Source organism: Phalacrocorax carbo, chromosome Z (genome assembly GCF_963921805.1).
Source record: "Phalacrocorax carbo chromosome Z, bPhaCar2.1, whole genome shotgun sequence".
Taxonomy (NCBI): Eukaryota; Metazoa; Chordata; class Aves; order Suliformes; family Phalacrocoracidae; genus Phalacrocorax; species Phalacrocorax carbo.
The window spans coordinates 726,870-744,180 of record NC_087548.1 but is presented as its reverse complement, the minus strand read 5'-3'; the positions used below and the strand labels follow the sequence as shown (position 1 = coordinate 744,180).

Genomic DNA, 17,311 nt, shown 5'->3' with positions numbered 1-17,311 from the left:
CCTGCCAGGGTAGCTGGTCAGAAGTGATGCATGTGGACTGTCATTAGTATGTCCGCTGCTCTCGAGCCCTTTCCTGCATGGGGGATAGATGCACCTTCCTGCCTGCAGCAGATACTGGAAGAGTGGGGGACTTATCTGGTGAGTTGTTTTTTTCACCTATTTTCTAAATCAGGCTCGTATCCTCTGCAGCTAAAAGTGTAGAAACTAGCTGCCTGTTTTAGGAGTAGAAAAGCCTTTCATGTGGAAATTCAAAAAGGGAGATAACTGAGCTTCAGGCTGACTACTAGAAGGGCAATAGCATCAAACAACATCTTCTGATCTTTTTTTAGTCTTATAACGCATTCAGCTTGGTAATTGAGTACACAATTGATGACATTGTCCATCTTATACTTAACATAAAAACCATATGTGATACTTTACAGGGAAATAAAAATGTTCCAGGATCTAAAACACGAATCTTTCCATCGGCTGTGTATAGACAGACTGGAGAAGAGACGCTGCTTCTTATTTTTCAGTCAAGACCCAAGCCAGCGCTGGTTAGAGCGAAAAATGCTGAAATGGATTTTTTTAAGGCTCACTCTAAAGGTCGCACAGTGACCCAACATACTCAGACTGAATACCTTTTTAGATGCAGAAAGAAATCCACTGGAGGACTTTCTGACTGAAGAACTACACCAAACTAAGAAAGCTGGTAGAAAAGGTAATTAAAAAGAAGAGTCGGAAGGGCAGACTGCGTGCAGGCAGGGTGGATATTATTTTTTAAAAAATGTATTAGAATTTAAGAGTATATTTCTGATTTGAAAGAACCTTTGAAAAGAGCAAAGAAGCCTGGACAAACAGTGTCGCTGGATGACCGGCACACAAAAGGAGTACTCCACGATAAGGCCCTGGCAGTAGAGCTGGCTGACATCCTTCTCCGCAGGGAGAGCTCGGCAGGAGATGTCTCCAAGTGGCGGGTATCTGCAGCAGAGGCTCTGGAGCAAAGCCGTTAGCGCAGGCAGCAGCAAACCACTCAGGTTCAGTGGCTGTAGAGGCCGAAGTAAGGGTTTGCTGAGGTGCCGAGTGTGGAGGCAAATCGCTGTTTGCAGAGAGGAGTGGCGGGTGACAACAGTTTCACCGGTTTTGAAAGGGCTCAGGAGGGAGCCTGGGAACCACCCTCCAACAGGCCGACTCCATAGGCAAATCAGCAGAAATAGTAACATGAGCAAAGACATGGGCAAAAATAAAATAGGAGGAAAGAGTCAGCGTGTTTGGAGCAGGAAGCTGCCTTCACGTCTGCTACGTCGTTCTGAAAGAGTTACCGAGCGCGTGGACAGGAGCGATCTGCCTGACAGAGCTGGGTGTTATGAAAACTTCCAAGATGGTCACAGGTGAGAAAGGAAGCTCCTTCCACGGGCCAGTACTTAATTACAGAATGAGAGACGCGATGATGAGCTTTCGCAGCGCAGAAAGATGACAAAGCAGAGTTTCTTAGGGATCTGTGCTGCAACCTAATATTAGGTGTGCTCATAAATAATTTGTTAAAGTGGAAAGTTTTGCTGGTGATTATTAAATTATTAGAGATAATAAAAAAAAGCCAGCTGAGAAGCGTTGCACAATAATTTCATGCTACTGAGTGAGTGGGCAGATGACATTTAACAGGGATAAATGCAAAGTAACACAAAGAGCCAGCCCCGATACAGAAAATCAGCGATATGTTCTGCCCTACTTACGCAGGTTGTTAACGTTGCTGTAGGCAGGTTTATGGAAACATCGGCTGAATACCCCGTAGCTGTCAAACAAAACCAAACCAGCCCCCCCCAAGCAGAGCGGTTCGGAACAACTAGGAAGGAAAGAGCAAACAGAACAGAATACACTAAAATGCCACAGTATAAATCCCTTTGCACTCTCACCATGATTACATCCAGTCTTCAGCTCCCAGAATCCTGGAGAGTAAAGCCTAGAAAAGATGTAACAGACTTAACAAAAGGTGTGTCAGGGCCACAGAGATGAGCAGGGATTAAGAAACGCTTGTGTACGTGGAGGGACTTGGTGCGCTACAGGTCTACAGCCTAGAAGGGAACTGAAAGAGAGGGTTATGAGCCAGTAAAAGCATAAATCTCTGGAGAAGCTGAATAGCTGATAATTATCCCCTATTAACCATAATGTAAAACACAGAAGAAATAAAATTAAATAGTTAAAATTATAGAGAAGCAAACAGAAGGAGGTAATTTTTCACACAATATGTTGGAGTTTGTTATTCCAGGATAATGCTAAAAATTTACATAGGTTCAAAAAGGATTTTGACCAGTTCAGAGGAGAAAAACATTTCAAAGTCCACAAAATACGAAGATACAGACTCTGGTTCAGGAAGCCTTTGATCTGCAAGCTACTGGAAGCTGGGAGGTTACGCCGTGGAAGTGTCACTGCATGCTCACCTTGTTGTTTGCTTGTGGCCACTGGCAGAGGTGAAATACCACACCAGGCGGGCCTGAACATTAATTACACCAGTCTTATGGGTTTGGGTGTTTATTTCCACCTGCAAGGGGTGAACAGCACCCAGAGCATTAGCAAGGACCGCTGCCAGCGAGGGCAGTGAGGCGGGGAGGGAGGGGGATGCCAGGCGGGCAGTCGCCCTCACTGCTGGCACGCGGGGTGGCACGTGCCCTGGGCGGTGGAAGAGGAGCGACCGCGTTGCTCTGTAGGTGCCACGGAGAGGAGGGGCTGTGGTCCTGATGGCAGTGCTGCAGCGAGTGTCCCTATGACTCGCTCGAAACACCTGGATCTCTCAGTGAATCTGCCAAGAGTTTCTGTGTCAAAGCCTGTCATCAGATGTGATCTCTTGGTCTGCTGGGTGTTCTCCCTCACCTTCCACCTACCTACGCCGGTGAGAGTCACGTGGAGATTAGACTCGTACGTTGCCGAGTGAGCCTGGCGGGACGGGTAAAATTGAGAAACGTTACTTTTCATCACTTTTCCATAAAGGTTTCAGGGTTTTTCTTTTTTCCCCATTTTTTTCCCCCCTTCTCCCTAGGGATGTCTGCCTGGGATTATCAGTACCACAGCCATGTGAACAAAACCAGGATTTATTAAACACAGACAGAACGTGAAATCCAGGTGAAAGAAACAGTTGCATAAGAAATCTCATGGTGTTTGCATTTCTCATAAACTAAGCAAGGTAAGACATTCTCAGCTTACTTACCAAGAAAGAAGCAAAGCCTCTGCACCGTGAGAGCCGTACCCTGTGTCGCATCAGCCTGGGGCCTTCTGCCAGCACGACGCGGCTCTCTGCAGAGTGGTTTGCTCCATTCACCCAACCTCTCAGGTTATCCCACTGACTGGAAATCCGACATACTGTGAAAGACAGTAAACTGTCAGGATTTCCTGTATGGTCTGAAAAACAGGCCACTGACTACATCAAAGACCTTCAAGAATAATTAGCAGCCACTTTTTAAGGCCTTTGTGATACCACACCTCACAGACCAGGTCATACAATTCTATTAAGACTCCTTTTAAAATATCCCAAAAATGTTTGGGTTTTTTTTTCCGTTCCTGTAAACCATGAATTACTGATAGAAACGCAGACCTTGTCTCAACTTCTTTAATGCTAATTTTGCTTATTGGCTCGAATTTATAAGGAAATAGAAAATGTAAAAATTTGTCATTAAAGTAAAAAACCTGCAACTTCTGAGAAATTCTGTTTCAGGAAACATAAGAGACATGCATTTTCAACCCACTCCTTTAGAAATAAATGCACAGAACTGTTAGCACAATAACCAAAATTAGATTATGTATTATATTCCTTGCTGTAAGAGGGAAGGACGATACATGGTCGAGTGACCCTAAATACAAAACTGCCATCATGGACTTCAGTGTTTGTAAGTTCAGGTCCGAACTAGGAGCATTTAAGTGTACCTAAAAGTTGTTCTTAAAAACAAAAACATAAGAGCCCCTTTGACTGATGAAAATCAAGCAGATCAGCTCACTTTTCCTCAATAATCCTACATTCCCTATAAGCAAAGTAGATTGACACAAATTTTACGAAGTTTCTTTGGCCATTGAAGTAAGTAGTTAAATAATGAGAGAAGAGACCACTTGAAAAATGAATGCTTTGTGGAAATGAGATAAAAGTGAAGGAAATAAAAAGAGAAAATGTTTGATCTTAGCTGACTTATGGTAGATTTTGTTTAATATTTATTTTAAAACTATATAATTTGCGTAGCAGTCTCAATATGCCACAGTAGCATAAGTATTCATTAAAAAACAGAACAATCTTATAAAGAAATTCCAACAAAAATAATAGTCAATGCTTATACTTATTTCCCTCTGGTAGTTTCTCAAGAAAAACACACTTTTCCAGTAAATCTGAATGTTCTTTGCTTTGTTTTCCTTCACTCTGTGTTTAACCCATCTTCTTGTCACCTCTGGATAAGCTACTGGTTACATGACAGTTCTCCTTAAGAGAACTGGGGCCTGAGGTGGAGGGATCCTCACGCGCATTAGCCCGGCGCCAGGGCTGTGCGCGATTTAGGGGTGCAGCGCAGTTGCACGCTGTGGCTAAGGCTGTCTAACGGCTTGCCGCCGCTGCGGAAAACGTGGGTCCCCCTTTCTTTCCGTACGGCACCCCCAGCCGCACGCTGCTGCTGCATCTCCTTTGCCGACACTGGCACTCATCGACCTTGGGCTGGATCTTGAGTCAAGAAGGGAAATGATTTGTCTTACTTGTGAAATTGTTTTGATTTTTATGTGTTACTGCTGACATTAGGTAGGAAGTTACGAAAGCAGATCTCCATGTATATTGTATCGGCGCTTTCTGCCTGTGCCTGTCTGACACACATCCAAAGTGTTCAAAACCACAGGGAAGTTACAACACCATAAAATCCTGTCAAAGGAGGGGCGAGCATCTTGCTCATGCCTGAAGTATTGTTACGGGAAACTGAGTAACAACTAACCCAGCCGAAAGTCAGGACAGACCTTTCCGCCTCTGGAGACAATCGGAAAAATCCCACTGACTGCAGAGACGGTAAAGCCTAGCACAAAGGTGAGACCAATCCAGCCTTTGCGTTTAGTGGATAATAGTAATGAAATTGATTGGCTTAAAAAGGGCCACTCCGAAGGCTCAGCCTATATTGTCTAAAGCTATTCCATCTTTAGCATTACCTGCTGATGACGTGCAGCTAAAGGAAATTTTAGTGCGGGATTTTTAACGGGTCGACACACAGCGTTGCCGTAATTAGAGGACGCTCGGTCCAATCCCAACAGCAGGAAGGTTTCTATCTTTCGAGGCGTTGGCCTGGGTGTTTTTACCACACCGTGCCACAAACCTTCTAGAAAGGATATCTTGATACAGGCCAGGGGATTACTGTTTCATGCTCATAAAGTAATGAAACCAGAAAGGAACAGAATTGAGAAAATAACTTAGTAATAAAATATTAAAAGCTATTTATGTTTTGTGGGAGCGTGATTCAACTTGGTTTATAGGTTTGATGAGTTTTCTATGACATTTTCAATAATATATTACAAAATCTAAAATGTTTTAAAATAGTTAATCTTTTACATTCAGAACCAGTTTTCTGTGTTCAGAATCATATTCAGCCCCTAGGCATTTTAATAATGCTTTAAGAAAGATATATACTGAAAATATAGATGCAATGTTGTCACTCAAACATAAACCTGATAAAATATTAAAATTTCTTATGAAAATTTTCCAGAAAAAAGATAAAAATTGTCACCATTTACAAGCTTTACAGTGAGAAAAGCCTTTTTTTTTCAGCAAAAGTTTGTTCAGTAACAACATTAAATATTGAACTACATTAAAGTGTGTCTGTAAACAACCTTCTTTCAGCTCAGTATGATGGAGTTTTATTTTCCCCTCTGTGGAAATAATGAAATTCTATTTTAAACTAAGGACCGAAAAGACAGTAGGATAAAATCTGTAACTTTCTATTACTACTTTCACGATTTGTTGAGCTCAGTGGAACTAGCGATACGTTGTGAATAGAACATTTTAAAAATCCCCTTTGAAATCACTAAAGTGCAATAATCATTTAAAAGACAAAGGAATTACAAAAATCAGCATGCAGCAAACACCCCATCAAACGGAACGCAGTCTTGTCTGCGTGGTTTTTAACTACTGTTGTCGTACGCAACATCTAAAGACGTTAAAGCCGCAGAGAGAGAGGACGCAGCGTGCCCTATTTTCACGCCAGACTATTTGCGTTTTGCGTCTAGCGAGGCTGGGTAGTCAATCAATTCCGCAGTTGTCGCTCAATACCTCAATTGTAACAACGCTTGTTTAAAAATAGCCCGATTGCTCCTGTAATTAGCGAGGTGCCCGTCGTTACCGGCGCTGGCCCTGTCGCCTCGGCGCTGTGCGCGGGCTGCGTCGGGGAGCGGGGGCGCAGCGGGCAGAGGCGCGTCCCCTTGGCCCCGCGGGTTGGGAACGCTCTCCCGCTGGCTCCGGGCCCCCCGATGGCCTCCCTGGGCTGGTGGCCAGCATGGTGCGGTGCGGCCAGGGCAGGCTGGGCGGGAAGAGACCTCCTTGGCCCACGGCCGGCTTCGGCCTCTGCTCTGCTGCCAAACCGCACCCCGCGTTGGGAGGCAAAGCAAAGGCACAGCGGGGCTGGCAGCCCCGAGCCTCGGCCAGGCCTGGGAGCCCTGAGCCGCAGCGGGGCTGCCAGCCCCTCCTGGCCACTGCTCCTGCCCCCGTCACTGGGAGCTGCCGTCCCTCTTGGCTGCACGCTCTCCCCGCAGGGCACTGAGACGTGCCGACAGGCAGCTGCCTGGAAAGAAAGGCTTTGGTGTCCCATCCCGGTTCCTGATGTCCGCAGTCCCGCAACAGCCAGATGAGAAAGTGAAGATCTGAGCGCTGTGGGCAGCGTTGGGCGCCACAGGACATTGAGGGTATAAAGCTACTGGAGAGTGTCCCGAGGGGGCCGCGGGGCTGGGGAAGGGTTTAGAGGGGAAACCATACGGGGAGCGGCTGGAGTCCCTGGGTTTGTTCAGCTGGAGCAGGGGAGGCCGAGGGCAGCCCCATGGCGCTCTGCAGCTCCCTCCCGAGGGCAGGAGGAGGGGCAGGGCTGGTCTCTGCTCTCTGGTGCCCAACGCCAGGCCCCGAGGGAACGGCAGGGAGATGTGCCAGGGGAGGGTTAGGCTGGGCATTAGGAGAAGGTCCTTCCCCCCGAGGGTGGTGGAGCCCTGGAACAGGCTCCCCAGGGAGGCATCACGGCACCAGCCTGGCGATATTCCAGAAGCCCTTGGACACGGCCCTCAGAGACACGGTGTGAATTTGGGGTGTCCTGTGCAGGGACAGGAGTTGGACTCACAGAATCACAGAATCCCAGGTTGGGAGGGACCTCAGGGATCATCTAGTCCAACATTTCTAGGAAAAGCACAGTCTAGACAAGATGGCCCAGCACCCTGTCCAGCCGACTCTTAAAAGTGCCTAATGTGGCCAAGCCAAACACTTCCCTGGGGTTCCCTCGTGTCCAGTGGGAATCTCCCCAAGAGCAACTTGTGTCCATCCCCCCTTGTCCTCTCCATGGGACTCCTTGTAGAAAGGGAACCTCCATCTTCTTTGTAGCTGCCCCTTAAGTACTGGTACATGGTGATGAGATCTCCTCTGAGCCTCCTTTTCTCAAGGCTGAACAAACCCAGCTCTCCCAGCCTATCCTACTTTGGCAGCTTCCCAGTCCTCTGATCATCCTGGTGGCCCTTCTCTGGACCCCTTCCACCCTGTCCACATTCTTTTTGTACAGCGGGGACCAGAACTGTACACAGCACTCCAGGTGTGGCCTGACAAGCGCTGAGTAGAGCAGGATGATGACTTCCTTCTCTCTGCTGGTGATGCCCTTTTTGATGCAACCCAGCACCCTGTTGGCCTTCTTGGCTGCAGCAGCCACTGTTCGCTCATGTTGAGCTTGATGATCCTTGTGGGTCCCTTCCGGCTCAGGTCATTCTATGGTTCTCTGACCTTTGTGGGAGAAAAGCAATAAACACTTCCTGCAGGAGAAGCAACTGGAGACTTCTAAACCCTGGTGCCTCCGGGCAGTCAGGGCGGCTCAGGGGTTGCCAGCCAGGGAAGCTGTGGCCAGGGTGTGTGCACGGGTACGCCCACTGACTCCCTTGCTGGGGACTTCTGCGCTATCATTTCTCATTTCAACGCAGTTGTTTAGAAACTGTTGCTCTGAATTTACAGCTCCCAGTAAATAGAATAGCTTGTCATTTTGGATGGACTCTGGCAGCAGTTTATTCTCATAATGCAGCTTGGTAAGCCAGTGAAGCATCCATCTGATTTCCTAAAGAGCATTTTCTGCTTAGGTTGTGGCTCTATTAATCTGTTCAAGCCAATTCTATAAAACCCAAACCATCTGTATTTGTGAAGATCATGCTTCATTTTCTTTGTGTCTACTGTCAGTGGATGATTAAAATTACTAGGGATTTACAGTGTAAAGTCTATATATTGGCACAATACAGGGACCTTCTAAGTAGCATCTCCCAGTATTTGAGTAACAGCTGGTACAGTTAAGTCCAGCAGGAAAGCAAATATCGGCTACAAATAATGGAAATAGCGAAGGCTTTGCAGTGTTTCAGCCTATTCACTAGGCTTTTGTTTTATTCGTAATTACAGAAGTTCTCTTATTAGTTACACAGCAATGTTTGGTTAACATTGTTGTATCAATTATGCCTGATATTTCCAGCAAAATGATGAAGCAGTCACTCAAGTTCTATCCCAACAGCTTGCTGAGGGCCTCAAAGAGGACTTCTGCAGGATTTGTATTAATACATTAAATTAGCTCCCTCAGCTAATGTTTCTCTTTTTCTTTTTGCCCCACAATTTCCTCCTGCCTCTCTCCTCCTCAAAGCAGCACTAACTTAGATTCTGTTGCATGACCTGGCAAGAGGCATTACTTGATGGTTGTTATTCTACCTACATGCACAGGTACCGCACGACTCCAGGGAGCTCCTCTGTGACAGACTCAGGATCGCGCAGGTGGGACGGGACCTCTGCAGACCGCGGGTGCAGCACTTGTGCCAAGTTGCCTGGGGCCTTGTCCCGTCAGATTTGGAATATCTCTACGGATGGACCCCGAGCTGGCTGGGCAACCTCTTCCACATTACCCACCCGCATGGTGAAAACTTCTTTCCATATGAAATCAGAATTTCCCACGTTCCAACTTGCCCCTCTCAGCTTTCGTCCTGTCCCTGCAGATCTCTGAGAAGTCTGCTTCGTGTTCTCTGTGCCCACTTATCAGGTAGTTGTAGTCAGCGGGAAGATGTCCCCTGAGCCCTGCCCTCTCCAGGCTGAGCATACACAGCTCTCAGGCCCCCGTGTGCCCCGCATCACCCCAGCCCCGCATCACCCAATGCCCCATGTGCCCCAGCCCCAAATCACCCCAGCCCCTGTGTGCCCCAGTCCCGCATCACCCCAGCCCCACATCACCCAAGCCCCCATGTGCCCCAGCCCCACATCACCCCAACCCCCATATGCCCCAGCCCCACATCACTCAAGCTCCCCATTTGCCCCAGCCCCTCATCACCCCAACCCCCATGTGCCCCAGCCCTGCATCACCCAAGTCCCCCGTGTGCCCCAGCCCCACATCACCCAAGCCCCCCGTGTGCCCCAGCCCCGCATCATCCCATCCTCTCCGCTACATCAGCTGGAGAGCCCAGCGTGGGCTGTACACAAACACACGTCCCTGCAAATCCAAGCCATGCTGCTTGCTTTTCCTTCCACAGGTTCTTACAAAAACGCTCAAAAGCGAAGGGTGGGCCGAGGCAGGGGACGGTGGCATCGCAGGGGTGGGGTTGTGGCTGGCCGAGCACGGTGGCTCTGTCCAGAGAGGAGCTGCTGTCTGACAGCCAACACAGGGTACAGGGCAGCCAAGAAGTGCATGGAGGGAAGCTTCTCTGTGGGTACGGTTATTGCCCTACTCCGTTTTAAGTAGCATGCTGCAGCGTTCGGAACTTGCCAGCACAGGGTCACACATACCCTGGAAGCGCGAGCCAGGGGAAGAGAGCTCTGCATTCACACTTGGGTTGCTTCTGCTGAGAACGGCTTCAGGACGAGCTCTTGCAGCAAATAGCCTCCTGAAATGTGGAAATTTAAGGAACTATTTTCCCTATGACGCTGATGTTGACATTAAGGATTTGCCCAGGTGCTAATGCACATTTTCGAGGTATACGGGCAGCACAAGACAACTGGCAGAGCTTGGAACATCTTTTTTGTTCTTTTTATGTTGTTCATTATTGTGAACCTGATCGGATTACTAATAGGGGATGTGTTGTTTTAACTTCTTTTAACATGCAGTTGATACAGAATAGGTTGTGAAATATTTCCAAGTTAATGTAAAAAAGTATAGGAGTTAATCTTGGGCGCCCTGACGTAGCAAAGAAAAACAGCAAGTGCTTCATCTTAAGCATGCACTTAAATCCATCTCAGTTTAGCAGAGCACGTAAGTGTTTGGCTGAACTGTGGCCAAGCAGTTTTGGCAATCGCTCAGTTGTGAGGGAAAGGTTTTCTGTCGAGTGCATTTCCTTGGTGCTTGCTAATGTGACACAACCTAGATGACAAGAAGTGATCGCTGCCTGGCAGGCGCTGACGGTGGGAAAGGGGTTCACGCCCTGCCTCTGTTTCCCGCTGTGTGAACGATTGATCAGGTACTAGATGGGTTGCTGGTTTACTTGTTGAGTTAAAATACTCCCTACTCCATCCTCGAATCTCAACACGTTGAAGGGAAACGCATCCTTAAACTATTGCATTTAGTTTTTAGAAATTACGGAAATTGGGTCAGGTGAATCTAGGCTGCCTGTGAAGGACAATCCCAGTCCCACCTGCCGCTGGACGCCTGTGACGTGGATGCCTTTATTGGAGCTCGTTGCCTCGGGCTTTCTTACAGTCAATAGAGAGAGAGAGGCACTTTCATGGTAACATTCATCTGACTTTTTTCAGATGTCTGCTTTGGGATGATGAGATGAATTGCATCTCAAAAGCTCCTGATTCTCTCTGTTGGGGATGAAAGGATCCCAGAGTGACTAGGTCAGATGCATTTGGTCCTTGTATTCATAAAAATGGAACTTTGGAAACAAGCAGCAGTGAAACAGAGCACTGAAGTGACCGAAAAGCAAAATCTGCTCGCTCCATTAAATCTGACACAGCTATTGGAAAATCGCAGAGTATGCCGTGAACTTCCCATAAATGTTTTCTCATTAATAAAAAACCTAATAGCTAAAAAAAAGTTTAACTGTAATTATTGTAATAACTGTAATTGGAAATAATTTACTCCAAGAGCCATGGGGCTATAAGCTTTCTCACGCTGGAGGAGTTCGTAGCTCACAGACTCTGATATCATCGAGTCACTGTGGGAAAAACAGAAAAATTACCTAGGAATGGATAAGACCAACATTAGTACAAAAATTGGAGTACAGTATTATATTTCAATCTGAGCTAAAAATGAAACAAAAAAATATATCTGATATAAAGGAATGTTGATGGTGCAATGCAGAAAAAAAAGAAAAACGTATTGCAAAATTTATGTTCAGAGCACACAGAAAAAAGTAATTTAGAGAGCCAGGCAGCAAGCATGTTCCTGGGTAAATGAGCACGTCACTTCTGATCTCATTCCTCTTAATCTTTCACACACATTCAGAGGAAGAGATTTAAAAGATCTGCTTGAGATTTGGAAGGGGCCTGGTACACTGGGACAGAGTGAGCTCCACGAGTAGGGTTTTAACTATATATTGAACTCAAAGTGGGTAGTTTTCCTGTTTATCAGCTTATTTTTACCTTCGTGTTCCCGTGATAGACATTGGTGCTTGATAAAAACATAAAACGCCATTTACGGTTTTTTGCCAGCTCAGCAGACCCTGTCTGCCATCCAACAGGGGGCTGCTGGGCTGCAAGGAAGCGCCCTGCTAATTCCAGCTAGTCTGGAAGCTGGTAGTTCTGATCCTTCCCACTAAACCACATTTTTTTTTTGTGAAATACGACCTATCGCTTGGCATTGAGAAGCAGAAAAAAATACCTGTTGTAGTCGGAGGATATTTGAGCATTTACACTGTAATACCAAGGGGAAAAAAAGACACATTAACAACTTCCGGAGCAAATCTCCTCCAAAGGGAACTGATGGGAGGCTAAAAATGGGCACGTGCCCAGGTATTTTTAGGGCTTTTGTTTGCTGTATGAGAGAATTAAAAGCCAATGGCTGTGGGGCCACGCAGGAAAGCAGATAAAAGTATTTTCCTTTCTTCTACAGAAGAGCATGTACTGGCGTTATTCGGCTATTTAGTACGAGCAGAAGAATGGGCGGCAAGCACACGCGTACATCAAAGGGCCAAAATTTTTTATCAATCTGTAGAGTCAGCCCAGGGTACCTTGCCGCTGGAGGCTCTGGCTGAGGAAGCAGTTAGAGAGCTTTAGGAAAGCATTAGGCATGTGTATGAATAGAGTAGTGCCTGCTGTCACGCTGCGAGGTTAAAGGAATTAGGAGGGATCTCGCCCGTCAGCCCCAGGCCGCGAGCTGGTCACCAGCTGGACTTGGGAAGGAACCCCCTCTCTGCCGCTCTGGCACAGCGCTGCACGGTTGGTCGGGGCCGCTGCTGAACGTTCAGGAGCATCATCACTCTGCGAGGCAAGATGCCCGGCCCGTGCAGTTACTGCTCCCGTTACACCTCTCCGTGTGTGCCTACCGGGGAGGGCTGCCTCCTCGGCGCTCCCCAGAGCATCCCGCCTGACACGGCTCTATGGAGCTGAATCTGTAACTGAGAATTGCCATCCATAATAGATATTTAATCTATTTTTTCTCTGAGAATTTTAAATAATTAACGGGCCTTTGTTATATAAAGAGGCCAGTTATAAATCACCTGAGCTGCACCTCGAGTTTTTTGATGTCAGCATTCTCAAATGAATTGCATCTCTCTGGGGCCGTCTATTATCCTAAATAGAGTTGTGAAGAGGAATTGTGCATGTCATATCCACGAGGAAATAAACAACTAATCTCCATCACGGATTTGATACTAAGGCTTTACAATCCAATAAGGTCGATGTGTTAGTGGCAGAGAGTACTAATTTTCTGCTCCGTCACCAGCCATCCTTTCATTCAGCTCAGGTACATACATACTTTTCCCTTGGGGAGAACGTGTTAATGGGAGTGACATCCAATTTTACAAAAACACCAGTGTAGATGCTGCAACGTGGAAGTCAAAAACCCATTGCTGTGGTTGCAGAGGCCCAGGGCTGGCCTGGCAGCACACGCACGCCTAGAGCTCACCCTTTGTGATCACGCGTTGCAGAAAGGACCCGGATTCAGGGATTTCCATATATCACCAGCTCTACAGCAATTGGATTACAGTCCAGTTACAGTCGTTGAATTACAGTCACCTGTTTCCTTTTCTTTCTATGCTTCACAAACCTCCACGTCCCTGATAGTCCATGCCAGTTCCCAATGGTTTCCAGTTACAGCCAACAGTCTCAGCTGCTGACACCTGAAGATTCAGGCAGGCAAAAAACTGAGAGGAGTTTATGGAACTGGCTGCAGAGGAAAATACTTTAAGGGCTCCTGAAACCATACGGTTTGAAACATTCAAGTATCACCTGAACTTCCCAGAGCTAGCCCTTCAGATGATTTGGACTTGGCTTACCTCTGCCTTGCGGTCAGGCCCCAGTGACAAGGCAGGGCTTGTGGAACGACAAACTGGCCTGGAGGACTACTGGCAAAGCGGCCTTTTGAGAAAGCCTGCAGTGACTGTGCTCCTGCTCACAGCTCTGAAGCTGCAGTGCAAAGAGTTAAAGCAAGACAGAGGTAACTGAAGAGAAAGACCCCTGGGAAGGGAACGATGGATGGATCGGTCGGAGAATCCCGACTTCCCCTGGCATCCAGGGGATCAGGGGTGGTGGAGCTGCTTCTGTGAAGGAATCAAAGCAGGTGATTGAGAAGCATGGGGAAGAAGCTAGATCCAGATTTGAGATCTGGAGAAAAGCTAGATCCAGATTCTGCCAAGCTCAGGAAAAGAGTATTAAAACTGAGTTTATCTCGACAGCAGAACCGCTGGGTGAGCCTGGTGGCCAGGGGCTCCTTTGGCCCTGACCATTCGAGGGGACACCTTGACAGACACTCTGAGGAAGGGGGAACAAGCCGTCTCAGGGTATGGTGCTGAGGAAGACCCTGCCTATATGTGTCAGCTACTGCCTATGTCTTATGGAGTGTATGACCAGCAGACATTCATGTGAGTACAAAGGCCACTGCCTTCATGAGCTGCACTTTAACAGCTTGCCATTTTAGCTCTTGTGCACTGTTGTCTGGGCAGAGGTCAAACCCTTCCTTCCCCAGGAAGAGCTTTCATAAAGGCTGGAAAAAAACCTTCTGGCTTACAGACTGCTTGTGGAATCTCTCCAGAAAAAGAGATCTCCGATTTCCCTTTCCCCACAGCTCTGTGGAGCAGAAAACAGGTGTAAGGTGATACCCGAGCACGCAGAGGTCGGTGTGCCTGCCAAGCGGTTAGCTGAGAGCTCCTGTAATGATTTTTTTTTGTTGTTGTTGTTAGTGGCCAATTCACCCCTTGCTGTAAAAGCACAGTAAGGGGAAAATAGTTACTGGGCCATTGTGGCTGTTTTCTGTTGGCGATCAGCCAGTTCCAGGCGCCACTGTCCCCCAGGTAGTATTTGCCCCCAGCTATTCCTCCTGCTGGATGTCCCCGGCGCCTCGCTGGAGTTTGCCGAGCGGCAGACACAGGTAGATGGAGATGAGACGCGTTCCTGTGCTGCCACAGCCCCGGCTCACGCAGACTGCCACTGGCTGCCATCTCCCATCCCGAACCGGGCCACGCACCCACCGCCGCCAGGCTCTGCCCCGCTGCAGGCTGGCGAGGCCGAAGAGCTGTTGCGTACCTCCTTCTGCAGCATCCAGGGCAGCCTTGGTTTGGGGTGTGGTGACACAAGATTTTTCCCGTGCCATCGGCCCTACGTGGCGTTATTAATGCGTTGCGTACTTAAGGGTAAACATAGAAATCAGCTGTTGCCCTGTAAATGCATAAATGGGTTTGAGCAGAGCTGTCATGTAACCTATAGCTCATCAGCCTCTCCTTAAGCACTGTAACATTGCCGGGAGATAACAGAGCGATGACGACCGAGGTGCAGCGCAGAGCGGGGCACGGCCGGGAGCGGGCGGCACCGAGGCAGGAGCAGGAGTCGCACAAGGAAGTGATTTAGGGCTGAAGCGCCACCGGGCAAAATCGCTGCCCAGGAGTTACCTCGCTCCGAAGAGCCGGGCGTGCGGTGCCGCTGCCCCCGCCCCGGGGCCTCCTCCTCCTCCTGCGCCCCCCCGCCCCGGCCCCGGCCCTCCCCGCGCTCCCGCCGCGCCCGGGCGCGGGTCGCCGAGCCCCTCCGGGGCGCCGGCCGTCAGCCGGGCCGAGCAGCGGCACGGCGGGCCGCTCCCTGCGGGGCCGGGGTGCGGGGCCGGGGTGCGGGGCCGGGGTCCTTCCGCCCGCCCCGCTGGGAGGGGTGGGTGTCGCTGCCCCGCCCCACAGGCCCGGCCGCGGCGCCGCTCCCGCCCGCCGGGGGGCGCCCCCTCCGCGCGCCCGCTGCCGCCGCGCGGCAGGGGCGGGGCGGGGAGGAGGGGCGGCCGGGGGCGCACCGCCCCCCGCGCTTTGTGCCGCTCCTCGCCCTTCCCCCCCCCTCCCGCGCGGCGGCCGGCGGGGGGAGGGGCGGCAGCGAATCGGCCCGTCCCGTCCCGCCGGGGCTCCCCGCCCGCGGCAGCCGCCTCCGCCGTTGGGCCCGCCCGGCCGTGCCCTTCCCTTCCCTCCCCTCCCCTCCCCTCGGGCCGCCGCCGGGGCTCCCCGCCGCGGGGAGGGCGCGTTCCTGCGGCCGCGGTGCGCCTCAGCCGCGGGCGGGCCCCGGCGCCGCCCCCGAGCGGCGGCCCCGGCAGCACCGCCCCCGGCCCCTTCCCGCCGGCGCTCGGCTCCGGCGGCCGCCTTCCGCCGCCCGCGGGCCAGCAGCAGCGGGAGGCGGCAGCGGGAGGCGGCGGCTCACCTGGGCCGGGCCGGGCGGGAGCGGCGCCGAGCGGGACGCCCCGCGCAGCGGCTCCATGGCGACCGCGGCGGTGGAGCCGGTCTACGGGCTCTCCGAGGACGAGGTGGGTCGGGGTGGGGGACGGCCCCGCGGGTGGCCTCGGCCGGGCCGGGGCCGCGGGCGGTACCGTGTGCCCGTGTCCGTGTGCCCGCGCACGTGTGCCCGCGCCCGAGTGTGCCGGGGGTGCGGGAGCCCCGCCCGCCGTGGGGTGACGGGCGCCCCTCGCCCGGCCGCCCCACAGCCGTTTCTTGGCGGAGCGGGGGAGGCTGCGGGTGGCCGGTCCCGGCGGGCAGCCCCCTCCGCCGGGCGAAGGTCGAGGGTCGGTCCGGGAGGGCGCCCGGCGGGCCCGCCCCGCTCCCGCACCGCGCCCCCGCCCCGCAGCAGCCGCGGGGGGGACGCGGCAGCGGGTCCGCGGCCGAGCGCGACCCCCCGACCCGGTGAGCCCCGGCAGGTGCGGCCGCGCCGTCCCGGAGCCCCGCGGGGCCGCGGCCGGGTCCCCGGTGCGGGGCCGGGGCGGGCGGCGAACAAAGAGCCGCGGCCGGCGGCGGAGCTGCCGCAGGTGGGAGGCAGCCGCCGCCGGTCGGGGGGCGGGCGGGGCGAGGCCGCCCTGCCCGCGGAGGAGAGGGGCCGCGGAGCCGGTGTCAGGCGCGGCCTGGCGCCCGGTGCAGATGGAGCACGATTAACTAGGTAGGACTGGCGATAACGAGCCACCCTGCGCCGGCTGTACCGGGGATGCCTTCCGCAGAGCCGTGCGCGGTGCTGGCAAATCAGATGTGCGTACGCGGAACAGCCCGCTTGGTCTTACGCGAATGTTAAAAACTGTAATTGATGCCCTCTTTTATTTCATCGCCTTGGCCAGGCGCTCCCCTTCCTCAGTCGGCGGTGTGTAAAGCATCAGAAAGGGACAAGCTGTGTTGCTGCTCCGTAAAAATACAACCCGGGCGAGCAATATGCTTGATACTAACCGCTGATGCGCTGAAATCACAGGAGTCAATAATAGCTTCAACAATGCCAGGTCTGGTTTTATGGGTCTAAACACGAAGGGCTCTCTGTCCGTCTTTCTGCCATATAGAAACCAGCATTAAAAAAAAAAATCTGACTGTAGAAGCTGTCAGACAATTTTATTACCTCTTCTATTTGAATGGCACCAAATCTAGATGACTGTACTGTTTAATTCCAGTTGAAAAGGAGGTACTTTGGCTGGAGTGGGTGTTTTCGTAAAGGGGGGGCGGTGGTTAGTTCTGCTTTGTTGATTTATCAAGCTGTGAG

At 51.0% G+C, this 17,311-nt stretch overlaps 1 protein-coding gene and 1 long non-coding RNA gene across 5 annotated transcripts in view; both read left to right on the top strand.

Annotated features, from left to right (window-relative positions):
* The first annotated feature begins 2,556 nt into the window (after positions 1-2,556).
* On the top strand, positions 2,557-9,386 carry LOC135310535 (uncharacterized). Its single transcript, XR_010370631.1, has 3 exons — positions 2,557-2,866; positions 3,014-3,096; positions 8,921-9,386. It is a non-coding gene; the product is annotated as an uncharacterized LOC135310535 (long non-coding RNA).
* A 6,288-nt stretch (positions 9,387-15,674) lies between these two features.
* NEDD4L (NEDD4 like E3 ubiquitin protein ligase) overlaps positions 15,675-17,311 on the top strand; it is a 198,622-nt gene continuing 196,985 nt past the window's right edge. For 2 of the 4 annotated variants that reach the window (XM_064438503.1, XM_064438502.1), the window contains exon 1: positions 15,675-16,106. In XM_064438503.1, the coding sequence (XP_064294573.1) occupies positions 16,059-16,106 (48 nt within the window). In that variant the 5' untranslated portion in view covers positions 15,675-16,058. The remainder of the gene's footprint in view (positions 16,107-17,311) is intronic. The other 2 variants (XM_064438505.1, XM_064438504.1) reach the window with 1 other exon arrangement.